Source organism: Salvelinus namaycush, chromosome 1 (genome assembly GCF_016432855.1).
Source record: "Salvelinus namaycush isolate Seneca chromosome 1, SaNama_1.0, whole genome shotgun sequence".
In the NCBI taxonomy this organism is placed as follows: domain Eukaryota; kingdom Metazoa; phylum Chordata; class Actinopteri; order Salmoniformes; family Salmonidae; genus Salvelinus; species Salvelinus namaycush.
Genome location: NC_052307.1, coordinates 59,240,830 through 59,255,616, shown reverse-complemented (window position 1 = coordinate 59,255,616; position 14,787 = coordinate 59,240,830). Strand labels below are relative to the sequence as shown.

Here is a 14,787-nt window from a genome sequence, read left to right as displayed (position 1 = left end):
TAGCTCCACACCAGTCAGAGCGCTGTCTGCTGATAGAATGATGGAGAACAGTAGCTCCACGTCAGTCAGAGCGCTGTCTGCTGATAGAATGATGGAGAACAGTAGCTCCACACCAGTCAGAGCGCTGTCTGCTGATAGAATGATGGAGAACAGTAGCTCCACATCAGTCAGAGCGCTGTCTGCTGATAGAATGATGGAGAACAGTAGCTCCACACCAGTCAGAGCGCTGTCTGCTGATAGAATGATGGAGAACAGTAGCTCCACATCAGTCAGAGCGCTGTCTGCTGATAGAATGATGGAGAACAGTAGCTCCACATCAGTCAGAGCGCTGTCTGCTGATAGAATGATGGAGAACAGTAGCTCCACATCAGTCAGAGCGCTGTCTGCTGATAGAATGATGGAGAACAGTAGCTCCACATCAGTCAGAGCGCTGTCTGCTGATAGAATGATGGAGAACAGTAGCTCCACATCAGTCAGAGCGCTGTCTGCTGATAGAATGATGGAGAACAGTAGCTCCACATCAGTCAGAGCGCTGTCTGCTGATAGAATGCCTGTTGGTGAATTCCCAGAGTGGAAAATTGCAACTGAAGCACAAAACGTGTCTGATACAGATCAGAAATTACAATAAGAAGCATTTTAGATCTGCGTTTACAAAACGCAGCAAGATATTTCTTATGCGTTTTAGATTTATTTTCTGGGTGAAAAACACTTGCATTTTGCATTAACGCAACCCTTAAATGTACACTTGCTAGTTATCTACGTAAGTGGCTGAATTAATAAGGAGACGGGGCATCATATAGTGTTAGCTTTCTTCTGTGTTTGAGAAGTCAAAGCCCTTTGGATGACTTATCTGTACAGCTGCCCCTGCCATCATGGACAGTTGCTGCTTTGCGTGATGCATTGTTGTCTCTACCTTCTTGCCCTTTGTGCTGTTGTCTGTGCCCAATTATGTTTGTACCCTGTTTTGTGATGCTACCATGTTGTGCTGCTACCATGCTGTGTTGTCTTAGGTCTCTCTTTATGTAGTGTTGTCTTTTGTCATGATGCGTGTTTTGTCCGATATTTTTATTTAATTTAAACTGCCCCATTAAGTGTGTACTCAGGAGTGAGCGGTATTAGTAGGGTAAGTCAAGTGTACTTACTGGCGAGGTAAGAGGAGAGGAAGACCCCAGCCAACATGGCGCCCTGAGACAGGCGTAGCAGCAGAAACACTACAGGGCTGTTGGACAGACACACAGTTACTCCTAACAGACCGGACAGAGACACAGACAGCAGAAAGCCCTGTCGACGACCCAACCTGAACATAGAGAAAATAATACAGTTAGCGATACATAGCTTCCCATGCACACATATTAAACAGTCATAACAGCCTAATACCATCAATATCATAAACATTAAATATGGTGAAATTAATACAATTGTAGTTTACAATTATACAAAAATACAACAGAAACATCATGCACACACACAAAATGCAGAAGGTGTGGTGGGGGGGGGGGGGGGGGGGGGGTGGTGTAGCTACCAGTCACACACTGTGCCCAGGAGGACATATCCCACAATCCACCCTGTCATGAAGCAGATGTGCTGCAGAGGAATCTTCCAGTAGTCACCACACACTAGGTTCCACTGTGGAGCAGAGAGAGAGAGCGAGATGGTGAGTCATTCCACCTCAAAAAGAACAATGAAGAGGATTGACACCCACCATCTCAGATTGTTCTGAAATAATTTCTGTAGTTAGAAAAAGATAAGATAGTTGCCTCCTTAGTGGGGGGCCACAATCCGGGTTAGATCCCGGGCTGTGTTGCAGCCGGCCACAACCGGGAGACCCATGAGGCACAATTGGCTTAGCGTCGTTCGGGTTAGGGGAGGGTTTGGCCGGCTGGAATGTCCTTGTCCCATCACGCTCTAGCGACTCCTTGTGCTGTACGGTGTTTCCTCCGACACATTGGTACAGATGGTTTCCGGGTTAAGCGAGCAGTGTCAAGAAGCAGTGCGGCTTGGCAGGGTCGTGTTTCTGAGGACGCATGGCTCTCGACCTTCGCCTCTCCCGAGTCCGTACGGGAGTTGCGGCGATGGGACAAGACTAACTACCAATTGGATATCACAAAATTGGGGAGAAAAAAGGGGTAAAAAGGGGTAAAAAGTATAAAACAAAAAAAAGATTAGCATTCCTGAAACATTATTTGTTGAAATATAATTGATTTGACCCAAATTGGCCATTTTAAATGTATAGGATTCACATAGTAACTATTTGGTTGCAATCAATTAGCTTAATTTCTCAGAGATAAAATTATTTTCAACAAAATAATGTTTCAGGAAGGCTAATCTTATCTGTTTCTAACTACAGAAACAATTTCAGAACAATCTGAGATGGCGGATGTCATGGCTTTCTGAAATGACATGGAATGACCCCTTTGCCACATAGTTAGGAATGAGGTAAAAGAGCCAAGTCAATGGAGCCACTGAAATAATGACATAATGGGTGGCCTATTTCTTCGTCCAGGATTGCATTTCCAGGGTAGAGAAATTCCGGGGGCAGATTGAGCATACTCTATTTTTAAGGACTGCTAATAAACATGCTTGGAAAATGTTTGAGACTGACTGTTTGAAACTGTAGCTTCATTATCCCTTATTATTATACAAGTAAGAATTATAAGCCAGTAGCACACACACACACTTGAGGGCAATGGAAATCCATGTGCGAAGGAGGAGGAATTCAGCTGTGTGATAGATATCATCTCCTGATTGAATAAGAGTGACTGCAGATAGGTTTATCACATTAGAGCCACTGCACTGTTTCCAGTGCCTTCCACCATTCTTCACCCTACTCCAATGCTTTCTTTCTTTCTTCCTCCCTCCCCCATCTCTTCATTCCATTTGCTCCTTTTCCCTCCCTTGCTTCATCTCTTGATCTGTCCCTATCATCCTACCCCTTAAAAATCAGGGCCAGAAGGACCTCCATTCCTGCTGTATGATGTTGATACCCCTGTGGGGACATGAACAAATGTCCTGTGACATCATGGAGAAGGAAAGCCAGGAACCGGGGGGGGTCAGGGCTGGTTGCTTCCTATCGCCAGGGAAACATGCGAGAGAAAATACACCACATCAGGGCTACTGTCTGCCTTGTTGAATTCCTGTACAGCCCGTACACGCTGTCTCTCTCACACACACACACGCCAGTATTTGCCTTGTGTCTGGACATTTGAGTGACTGCTGATACTTTTGTTACCAAGATCCCGTTCCAGTATTTGCAGTGGGATGGGCCTGCCCCTTTTTTGATATTATAATGGGTTGGTGAGATTTGTCCAGGTGCAATAAGTCAACATTTAGTTAACTTTTCCCAAGAAGCAAAACAGGACAACGTTAGAGAGGCATTGACTGTGCTAGTCTGAAATAAGAATATAGACCTAGTAGTAAGAAATATGAAAAAGGGTTCCCTTAGAGCCAAATAAATTCAGTTGAACTCGAGTGTTCCTCGTTTATGAGATGGCTAAGGGTCAGTACAGAAAGATGAATGCTCATCCTAAGACTGACTCCTCTCATGTGCTCTGTTGAGGACATATCTTCCCAGGAACTCCATCAGGGTGGAAGAACACTGTTGTCCCTGCATTTCCTGTTGTGCTGCTATCATCACATAAACACACATTCCCCATATTTCATGGCTCTGCACAGCAGTTTCTTAATGTAATTATATAAAACAGACTAATGTGATCTGATAAATAGTGCTAATTGGATATTTATCTGGTAATCAAATTAGCACATAACCAAAACACCATGCATCCTAGAGTTACAAACTCTAAAGCATGTTAACCAACAGCAGACTTGAGCAATGAGTAGGCCTTAACAGGCCATGCCGTGTCATCTATTGACGTTATCTAGTAGGCCTATTGATGACCAACTCTTCTAAACCCAAATGTACTTTGAGTAGCCGACTTTGAATGGATGAATAACATTCGACAGGGCTTGGCAAAGATATTTACACATTAGCCTGAAAAGGCGGCTACTTGTAAACCAAATTAGGTAAGGAAAATGCGTCGTCATAAAAACATCCCTAGCACACGAATGATTGCTAATCTGGCAAAAGCACAAACTCTCCAAAAACAACCACAAACCATCGTTTCCAAGTATATATTTGTTTACCTCTGTCACGTAGTTGCTCTGAAGCGCCGCAGCTTGGTCGTACTCCCATCCTCTTGTGCATGGCACGATCTCCTTTGGAATGCTGTCTATGAAGTTGGAGACGTTTCTAGGGTACTTATAAAGTTCACAGTGACTCAGTCCAGAACCATTCACCCACGGTATGGCAAAATTGAGATACCCTTGTCTGGAATAATTACTGAAAAGAAAACCCGAAGGTAAAAGTGTCGGGTCGGGTTTACAGTGGTACGACCCGGGAATCAGGGTGTAAAAAACGTCGCAAAAAAGATTCAGAATCACAGCAAAGTTCGGAAACCAGCTGAATATGGAAACAATTCTGTTATATCGTCCATATCCACCGATTTTGGTATAAATCTTCGTTTCAAAGTCCATTGTTAGAGACAATGCCGAGACAGCTGTTAGTCAGTAGTGTTTGACATCCACACACACCGCTGGGCATGGCAGGATAGGCTAGATGAGATAGCACAACTCTAGCCAATTGGGCAGGTCGGTGAGTAACCGAAATGTCATTGGTGGGAAGTCTATCTGCTCGTAGATCAGTGTTTGTACGCACTGTAGCCTAGGCCTATTTCGCACTGACAGATCGACATACTTATTAACTTAATTCAGAGGATGGCAGAAGGGATCAGGTTGTCAAATCAATGTTTACTGTGTCATTCACTTAACATGGTCACCAAACACTGCTCGAGGAGTCAGGTAACAGGTGAGGTGAATAGAGGCCTACTGGAATTATATTTTGGTGTGGATGTGTCACTGTCAATGGAAACGCTTGTATGATTTCAAATGGTTACCCTCTTCATATCTGGTTCATAAGTAGCCTACTATAAATACTTCTGTGTCAACAAATATAATGGCATCTACTGGTCATATTGCATGGCAAAAAATAGGCCTGTTATACCCACAGGTCTTTAAGTTTTTCTCAAAAGTCTAACCCCCTCATGATCTAAATATCAGCCTAAACATACACTTTTCCAGGCGTCCTCCTGCTAGCAGAGCGAAAGATAAGCTCCAGTGTTTCGCTACCTCTGTATAGACAGTTTTCTAATTGGTTTCAGTTGACCACTTTGGTGCCACAGAAGCCTGAATGTTGCCTTGAGGGCCTTTGGGACAAACTAGGGATTAAATATAGGGATGGAATTAAAATGTAAATTAGCTGTCAGCTAAATCTGGTGCAACGCATCCCTTCTCTTACTCAGATTGATGATTTGTTGTACATTGTCCCTGCCAAATAAAGTATACATCGGTGTAAAGTGTTACACATGTGTACACTGATTGGTATTCTATCAACTTAACTTGCCTGTGATAAATGTGCTAACCAATCTTAATTAATAAAAATGAACTGTTGTTAAAGTTCCTAATTTGGCTCAGAAACTGTGTGCGCGTGTTGGCATGGTGCTAAAATAGATGTGCCCATCTGCCGAATGACACAAGGCATATTTAAGAGTGTATGAATGAGGACAAAGTAAAAGCAGAAAACAGGAAATATTTCAAAATTTTATTTACGAACATAATCTCTGAGGAACAACAGCAGTTCTCGCGCTCTCTGTACATGCAACTGTAGAAAATATCAATTTAGAATTTTTCTTATCAGTTTAGTATTTTTTTTTAAATTTTCTCGCCTTTGTTTTTGCAGGAAATCAACACAGCTAGAGGTGAAAGTACTGGATCTTTTACAGCACTGACGATAGCATCAACAAAGCCCTTCCCCCATAGCTGCTCCAACAATATGTACACAATTCAACTACATTGTACAAATAAAAAAAGTTACATTGTTACATCACCTGCAGCGAGCGCACTGTCTCGTTGCTGTTAGAACCCCACATTCTACGCAAGTTTAGACTAGTACAAAGAGGAGGGTGCAAAACGTCCTGGGATATTTATTTACAACTATGTACAATGTCTCCAACGCATTACAGGAGGAAAATTTACACAGCGGAGACCTTTAACTGAAACATACCACAGGTGTCAGAAATATAATAAATAGGTTATTTGTCACCATTTAAAGAGTAGTTCTCCATGCTTTATTAGTCATTTCCCATTCTAAAGAATCAGCTACTGTCTTGTTCAATAAAGAAAACTAGAAAAAGGCTTGAAATTGTGATTCTATTATGTAAAATAACAGTATGTCCAGTTAAAATAAACAAATATTAAATGAACAGTAGAGGTAACTTGTTGCAGACTGATGAGGTCACAGGGTAATCTAGGGCATGGCCAAGTGGTTCACTGTAGGGGGGAGATGGGAATGAGACCGGTGTTTGTTACATTTCCTAACATAAATTATTCTTCACTGGTGTGTCTTGGAAATAATATTTGGACGCGAGTACGAGACACCGGTGTCTGGACAAAAATCACAGGGGATGTCTTTATCAACCAAATGTATAAAAAAATTAAAATGAAAAATAATTTGAATGGTTAAAACTATTGCTCTGTATGTTTGCTGCAAGCTTTGAATACCGAGGTTAGACGTGACACTAATTAGCCATCACAATTTCAAGCCTTTGTGGTTCAATAAATGATGAAATAAAGAAATCAAGGCAGGGCTCAAACCGTTAAGGTGAGAGACGAAACCGAAACACACTTGATGTCTTGTAAACAATATTGAGGGTGTGGGGGTGTAGTAACGGTATACATTCTGCTCATAAGAAGTGATTGACATGCCACTGGTGTTTTATGCTTCGTACAGAAGAAAAAACCCAAGACAAAAAGACAACACCCAACACAACATACTCTGATCTAAAACACACGAGGATTCTGTTGACAAAACTCCCTCTCCCCCGCAGAAAAAGCGCTAAAAAACTAAATCAAATAAAAAATTGAGGGCTTCAATCAAACTGCTGAAGTCTACATGCCCCTGACTACCTGTGCTATGACATTTATTTATACGTTTACTGCCTTATGACTAGATTTTCCGCTTTCAAAATGTCCAGGACTACAACTAGTCAACTGCCCGTACACTGGAGTAGCAACACCCATTGCACTTGAATAGACACATCATACACAGCTATGTTGAAAGTGTGTACATAACGTCACAAAATGTCACTTGATATTGCCATTAGGATGAACGTGCAGACCACAGACAAAATCTAAAAATCAAATAAAAAAAATCAGGAGCAACCAAAAATAAGGAAACAATTAATTCTCACAAATCAATATTCCAATTGGATAAAAAACAGAAACATCCTTAACTATCACTTTTTCACCATTCTTCCCCCCTTTGTGTATGAGTTAACTTAGTCTGCTTTTTGGTTCATGAAATTGAGGAGGTCAAAGTTTTATAATAGTCTAGGCCTTACTCTTAGCATGGTAAACAACACAATAGAGCAAAGTATGATGGCCTACTGAATATGAATCAAACGGAACATTAAAAACTTCCAGATACCCCTGACAAATACATACACCTACACTTGAGAAGCTAAAGTGAAACAAACTACCTGCCTGTTAATATCACTGTCCACTAAATAGTTCTGAATAAACTATGATGAAACTCGCTTTTAGAGTGATTGGTCATAGAAAGGATTATTGACTTTAACAAAAAAGGAATTTGATTAAAAAGGCAAATTAAAAAAAGATCTCATTCATGGGCATGTAAGTCAAACCTAGTTCTTTTAAATCAAAGAAACAATTTACCCATGTTACACAGAGGAGTATGATCTTTACTTTGGCCCCACCCTTTGAGTATTCGAAGAGCAGCACCTTATACTGTAAACTTATCTCCACTACTGTACAAAACTAGATAAATAGAGGGGGTCCATACTTGCGAACATTAGAAAAAGTTTGAGTTTAAACTTTCTCGGTCTCAAAATATGCATCAGCCAATTCAAATCGCTGACAGTTGCATTTGACAACGCTACGTTAGCTGTTGCACATTACATAACCTGGCACATTTAGCCCTATGCTAACCTGACCAGTTGGCAGTGATTATTTCCTGTAACAAATTCCACATCAGCCTATCAAAGATCTCAGACTTTACATCCACCAACCAATGGCATAACTTAATATAGATCAACTTGGCCACCAGAGGAATATTTTAAGCCTCCAAATTCAAGGTTTACATTTGTTCAACTTGGTCTGTAAAGTATAGCGTCCCAATATTGCATGACACATCCTTGACTATGCTGCTACTAGCTACTCACATTGGACAAAATTCAAAAGGCATGTTTTCGCATATATGACATAAATCACACGTTTTTGCTTATCCGTTTCACACACATCCATGTTCTTTCAGGGGAAAAAATATATGGGTCATTTAAGTTTATCGTACATTGGCCCAAAAAAGTCAGAGCGTTATGGTCTTGTCAAATAGCCGTCATGTCTGTATTATTCCAACCTCAGTGTGGAAATATATATAAAACATAGGAAAACGATGTTTGACTGCACTGCCCCTTTAAGGAAAAAAACTTTACTAGTGGTCCTCAAAGCTCGATTCAAATAACTAATATGTGACGATGTGGATGACTTTTTACAATGCATATACAATGTTGTAGCCTAAAGAAAATAAGTGGTGTTTTTGGTCTAACAGTAGCATTATACTATGCTATTATATTTGATATGTCAGGCCTAAGTAGAATACTAATGAATCATTAAGTGATCTTGCGAGACATTGATTCAGCTTTGATCTAAACTTTATTCAAATCCTTAAGTCTATTAACGTACCTGTGCAACAATCTAATTAACCTAAAAAAATCAAAATCAAAACCTGTCAATTTAAGCTAGAGATAAGTTGTTTTGCATGGGATGCATCTCAATCCACTGCATCCACCATGTCGGCCTTCCGCATCTGCGGTGGAAAGTGGCAGAGCTACAACGCTGTTTGTCAGACCAGGAGACATTTTGAAAATCAGTCTTCTCACGAAAATGTCTGTAGCGTACAAATGGTTGGCCTACAAACTAATATGACCACACTATGGGAAGATGAGACTATCAAGAACACGATGGGGTTTTAGTTTTGCTCTACAACCCCCACAACTGTCACGGGACATGTAACCCGGTATCGGTAATAAAAAATAAAAAAATGGAAGTAGTTTTGTGCCAAAAAAAAGGGGTTAAATATGTGTCCCCCAAAAATATATATACACATTTCCTGATCTCCTAGATATAGGACAGACACTTCAAAACCTTAATCCTTATGAATAGTTTTTTATTTTATTTTTTACTGTCTGTTTTTCCATTTACGAATCAGTTATTCAATTTGTTTCTATAGCATAGTAGTAAAGCCCAAATTCAATATTTTATCAAATCATTTTTTTATATATTTTTTCATACCTAGAGGGGTCCTAAAATTCTAAATCAAATAGGTAAATAATCCACGGTATGACCATCTTAAAACAATTCCATATGTTAAACTCCCCTCACCTCCAAAGGCTTTGAGGTTCAACAAGCACCATTCTGAGAAGTGGCAGACAGTTGCAAATGGCAAAAATGACCAGGAGCCAGGCTCGCTACATTGAGCTATTGGTCCAGTTGAAACTTCATGTGTGTTTTTATAACTTTAATTAGCAGATGGTGCCGGTTGACATCTGTTAAGGATGCTCTCATGGAAAAGGGTTCTATTACATCCATCGAAGTCAAGATTTGAAATTGGCCGATGCAGAATTTGTAACCTGACATAATCACTGCCTTCGGGTCAGGTTAGCATAGGGCTAAATGTGTCAGGTTATGTAATGGGAACAGCTAACATGGAGCATTTTATCACATGCAACTACGTCAACGATTTCAATTGGCTGATGTGCATTTTGAGACAAACATTTTTTACTTAAAAAAATAAATCTTATGTTCGCAAATATGGACCCAGGGAGTTTGGAAGCTAACACATTCCATAATTAAAGCAAGAATACATTTTTAAAACCAATATGGAATGTGGCCTTTATCTTGTGGATAAACAGCTTTGCTAAAAATTAAGATTCTAAACATTTCTTTAGTTCAGTAGTTTTAGGTGGTATACGGAAGAGACCAGGAACAACAATGCCAATCTGATGTGGCCTGAAAAACGGTTAACCTGTAAATGATGCCTATGACAGTGACATTCAAAAAGGAAAGTTAAGGATTTCAAATATTGAGTTGGCTGTCAGATCCCAAGTCTTGTGGCCTGGAAGTTCTCCAACATCATGATGAATATTATTCCTAAAGACCCACACATACAATTAAAGTCAAATTAAATGGGTAGATGAAATTTAAAAAATGAAGACAAAAAGAAAATCCCATCCAGAATGATAAAATAATGTGATGGTTTTGCTTGTTAGTGGCATTTCTTCCTTGACCAATCCAGATGTCCCCTTGTTTGACTTGCCCAACACTGAGTAAATAAAAATATTCACTGTAAAAAGGCATTTTCTTGGTTTAGATTTTTTTCAGATATAATTGTGTAATAAAGCAATGACTAATATAACTATTCTATTCTTTAAATACTTTTATAACCATTTTGCTACATCTGAGGACTATAGTTGTGGCCCTTAGTTTGGGCATTGTTCAAAACGGTGGGGTTTTGTACTACCTATGTACGTTGTGGTGATTCCAACACAGGTAACTCATTTTGACCAGCCCTGGCCAAAAACCTATAGATGGGAACATTACAACTGTGCACTGGAGTCTTTAAAATACTGACAACGTGTACACATTTTGGCCCATGGGTATGAGGGGGAAAGTGCTGCCCGAAAGTGAACTGTACATACAAAGATAATTTTTATTCATTTATTTTTTTACACTTAACTGAGTGATGTTACAGTACATACGTTATTTACAACTGTGCAGTAATGTGTGGCAAAATAAATTATCTAGAAGGCAGCAAGAATACATTGGTTAACGAATATAAAAACTGTACATAATTTACGGAATACAATTTTTTTTCAGTTTTCTTTTTTCCCATTAAACTAATATTGGCTCTGTAGTGTTTCAAGTCACTTCCTCAGAAACAATTAAATGCCCAAGTAAAGAAAGACAAAAAGAAGAATATTCTCCTCTAAACCACCATCTGTTTAGTCTTGAATCGCAACATTCTTGTATTATTCTTTTATCCTGTTTTTCCATTTGCAGTCATAGTTAAAAGGTGAACGTGTGTGTGTTCTACCTATCTTGGCAGAGTGTCGAGGCTGGTTCTTCCTGCATGCAGAACCAGGTGACCAGACTCTAGTGGGGATGCTCCGGTTCATCCCCATTCTCTGCCTCACTCCTCTGCCCAGGCCATGATGCGGAAGATGCCGTCTCTTCCCCTCCGACATTAACCCCCGACACACTATGGACCCTTGGCTGTACTCTGCTCTGCTCCGGGGCAGGATGCTGGTTCTACCGGGTGTGGTGGTGGGCTGTGGACAGAGGGGACTGAAGCTCTCTGACTGAGTGTGGCCTTATGGTCCCGACCAGAGAGACAGCGTCCACACAGACCCTCCTGTCCTTTCAACAGGAAGAGGCTGGAGGTCCCGCAGATATCACATGTTGCACCACCACATCGCACATGCATGCCCTTCTGTGCTGCGTTCTCCTCCTCAAGGCTCACCTGGAGCTCTGTGTCCACCGTAGTGCCTCATTCTCATCCACCAGGAGATGATCCAGAATGGTGGGAGGGCTCCTCTCCAGCGTTCCTTTGTTGTTTGATTTTACGGGGACAAAAAAATTCAGAAAAATATTTCTATATCTTATCCCCTATTCTCTGTCCAAACATCACCTAAAAGGGAGGTGGTGTTGGATGCTTCAAAGCAAAGCCGTTTTGCTTTTTATATTCTGAACAAAAGCATAAAAACTTGAGGGATGAAAGTGCAAGTTGTGTTTTTCCCCGGTAAAAAGATGCTTCCTCCTCTCATGGAAGGGAATCATTAGCAAGTTTTTCTTTCTTTGAATTTGTTCTATATAATATATAGGTTTTATTCCTCTTCAAACCGGCTAGCCCTTACCATACGTTCTGTTTGATGTCTCTTTGAAAAGTGATGATATTTGACCTCTAACTCTGTGAACGAGTGCATGTTTCTGTCACGCGGGCAACAGCACAAAGTCATCGTTGACGTCAACCATTGGCACGTAGAAGGAGGGGACCTCGTTGACGCACAGAGACTTGTGTACAGCAGGGTCCAGCTCCTGCACCTTCAGTTGCCACTCCATCCTCTGCACTGCGTTCAGGGCAGCTGCCTCATGCTGCTGCCGCATTAACAGACACGTCTGAGAAGAGAGAGAGGCCATTAAGAACCAGCAGAAATACAACTGCCATACACAGATAGCCCGCATTTCAACCACATAGCAAATGTGCCATAAAAGATGAAGTACAGTCATATCGTTACCTTCATGCGGTCATATTTGTCATCCACGTCTTGGATCCAGGAAATGAACTGGCGAGCATTGAAGCGATCTCTCACTGACTTGTTCTCATCACCCTGAGTTAAAGATGACAAGAATTAAAGCATGTCAGATTTGATTTTTTATATGTACACTACCGTTCAAAAGTTTGGGGTCACTAAAAAATGTCTTTGTTTTTGAAAGAAAAGCAAATTTTTTGTCCATTAAAATAACATCAAATTGATCAGAAATATAGTGTAGACATTGTTAATGTCGTAAATGACTATTGTAGCTGGAAACTAGAGGTCGACCGATTAATCGGAATGGTCGATTAATTAGGGCCGATTTCATAACAATCGGTATTTTTGGACACCGATTTGCAGATTTTAGTTTATTTGTATTTTTTTAACGACAGATTTTTTATGGAATATCTACATAGACGTACAGAGGACCATTATCAGCAACCATCACTCCTGTGTTCCAATGGCACATTGTGTTAGCTAATCCAAGTTGATCCTTTTAAAAAGGATAGATCATTAGAAAACCCTTTTGCAATTATGTTAGCACAGCTGAAAACTGTTGTTCTGATTAAAGAAGCAATAAAACTGGCCTTCTTAAGACTAGTTTAGTATCTGGAGCATCAGCATTTGTGGGTTCGATTAGACTCAAAATGTCTAGAAACAAAGGCCTTTCTTCTGAAACTCGTCAGCCTATTCTTGTTCTGAGAAATGAAGGCTATTCCATGCAAGAAATTGCCAAGAAACTGAAGATCTCGTACAACGCTGTGTACTACTCCCTTCACAGAACAGAGCAAACTGGCTCTAACCAGAATAGAAAGAAGAGTGGGAGGCCCTGGTGCACAACTGAGCAAGAGGACAAGTACATTAGTGTCTAGTTTGAGAAACAGACACCTCAAGTCCTCAACTGGCAGCTTCATTAAATCATACCCGCAAAACACCAGTCTTAACGTCAACAGTGAAGAGGCGACTCCGGGATGCTGGCCTTCTAGGCAGAGTTGCAAAGAAAAAGCCATATGTCAGACTGGCCAATAAAAAGAAAAGATTATTAAGATGGGCAAAAGAACACAGACAATAGACAGAGGAACTCTGCCTAGAAGGCCAGCATCCCGGAGTCACCTCTTCATATGGAATAGCCTTCATTTCTCAGAACAAGAATAGACTGACAAGTTTCAGAAGAAAGGTCTTTGTTTCTGGCCAGTTTGAGCCTGTAATCGAACCCACAAATGCTGATGCTCCAGATACTAGTCTAAAGAAGGCCAGTTTTATTGCTTCTTTAATCAGAACAACAGTTTTCAGCTGTGCTAACATAATTGCAAAAGGGCTTTCTAATGATCAATTAGTCTTTTAAAATGATAAACTTGGATTAGCTAAAACAACGTGCCATTGGAACATAGGAGTGATGGTTGCTGATAATGAGCCTCTGTACGCCTATGTAGATATTCCATAAAAAAATCTGCCGTTTCCAGCTACAAGTCATTTACAACATTAACAATGTCTACACTGTATTTCTGATCAATTTGATGTTATTTCAGACAAAAAATTGCTTTTCTTTCAAAAACAAGGACATTTCTAAGTGACCCCAAACTTTTGAATGGTAGTGTATATAAAATATTAAGAGTAATTGGAAGAGCTGACTAAACAAATCCCATGTGAATGGCCCTGTCCGTCAACTTTTTGCCCACCTTTTTTACCACCCACAGACGCACCTGACTCTCTGTTGGCATGTTGTACACCTCAGAGTCCAGTAACATTGTGCAGGCACTAAATGGGACGGCCTGATTGGCTATCGTCCTTGCCGCTCTGCAATGGACCCGCAGTACTTCTTGCTCACATGAGACAATAAGCTTTTCCTGGAAGGAGAGATATAGAAAGTCAATACAATAAGACTGGAGAGAGGGGAACCGGACTGGACTTTCAACTTTACTTCAAAATCTTTTTGAGCAAAGTGATAAGGTTAATGTGAAATGTCACAAGTTTTTACGATTGCTTGGTTGGAGAAATGCATATTGCAGTTTGGATTTCTATTACATAGCAGCTTTGAACATTCATCAAAGGATTGTTCAAAGCACTCCTTCTCAGTGCGACTTCAGAAGTGAGATGGATAGATATTAGGGAGGGTACAGTGAGTCCGTGTTCTTACCCTCTCTATGCTGTGCTGCAGTCTCAGCTTCCCCCTCACTGCCTCCTGCTGTCTAAAGAGCTCCTTCAGGGGCTCCGATAACGATGGAGGTGGAGCAATCTGAGAAACCATGGCAATGATTTGAGGTTATGATGTAACCAATCTTTCCATTGCAACAAAGTTCAAACGTTTGTTGTAAATGTGCTGTGCGGTTATTATAGGTCACAGAAT

General features: G+C 40.5%; 1 protein-coding gene across 3 annotated transcripts in view; it reads right to left on the bottom strand.

Annotated features, from left to right (window-relative positions):
• Positions 1-5,639: 5,639 nt before the first annotated feature.
• LOC120046325 (ankyrin repeat domain-containing protein 11-like) overlaps positions 5,640-14,787 on the bottom strand; it is a 137,310-nt gene continuing 128,162 nt past the window's right edge. For 2 of the 3 annotated variants that reach the window (XM_038991468.1, XM_038991477.1), the window contains 4 exons: positions 14,578-14,676; positions 14,120-14,287; positions 12,423-12,515; positions 5,640-12,303 (listed from right to left, as the gene is read on the bottom strand). In XM_038991468.1, the coding sequence (XP_038847396.1) occupies positions 12,118-12,303; positions 12,423-12,515; positions 14,120-14,287; positions 14,578-14,676 (546 nt within the window). In that variant the 3' untranslated portion in view covers positions 5,640-12,117. The remainder of the gene's footprint in view (positions 12,304-12,422; positions 12,516-14,119; positions 14,288-14,577; positions 14,677-14,787) is intronic. The other variant, XM_038991486.1, reaches the window with a different exon arrangement.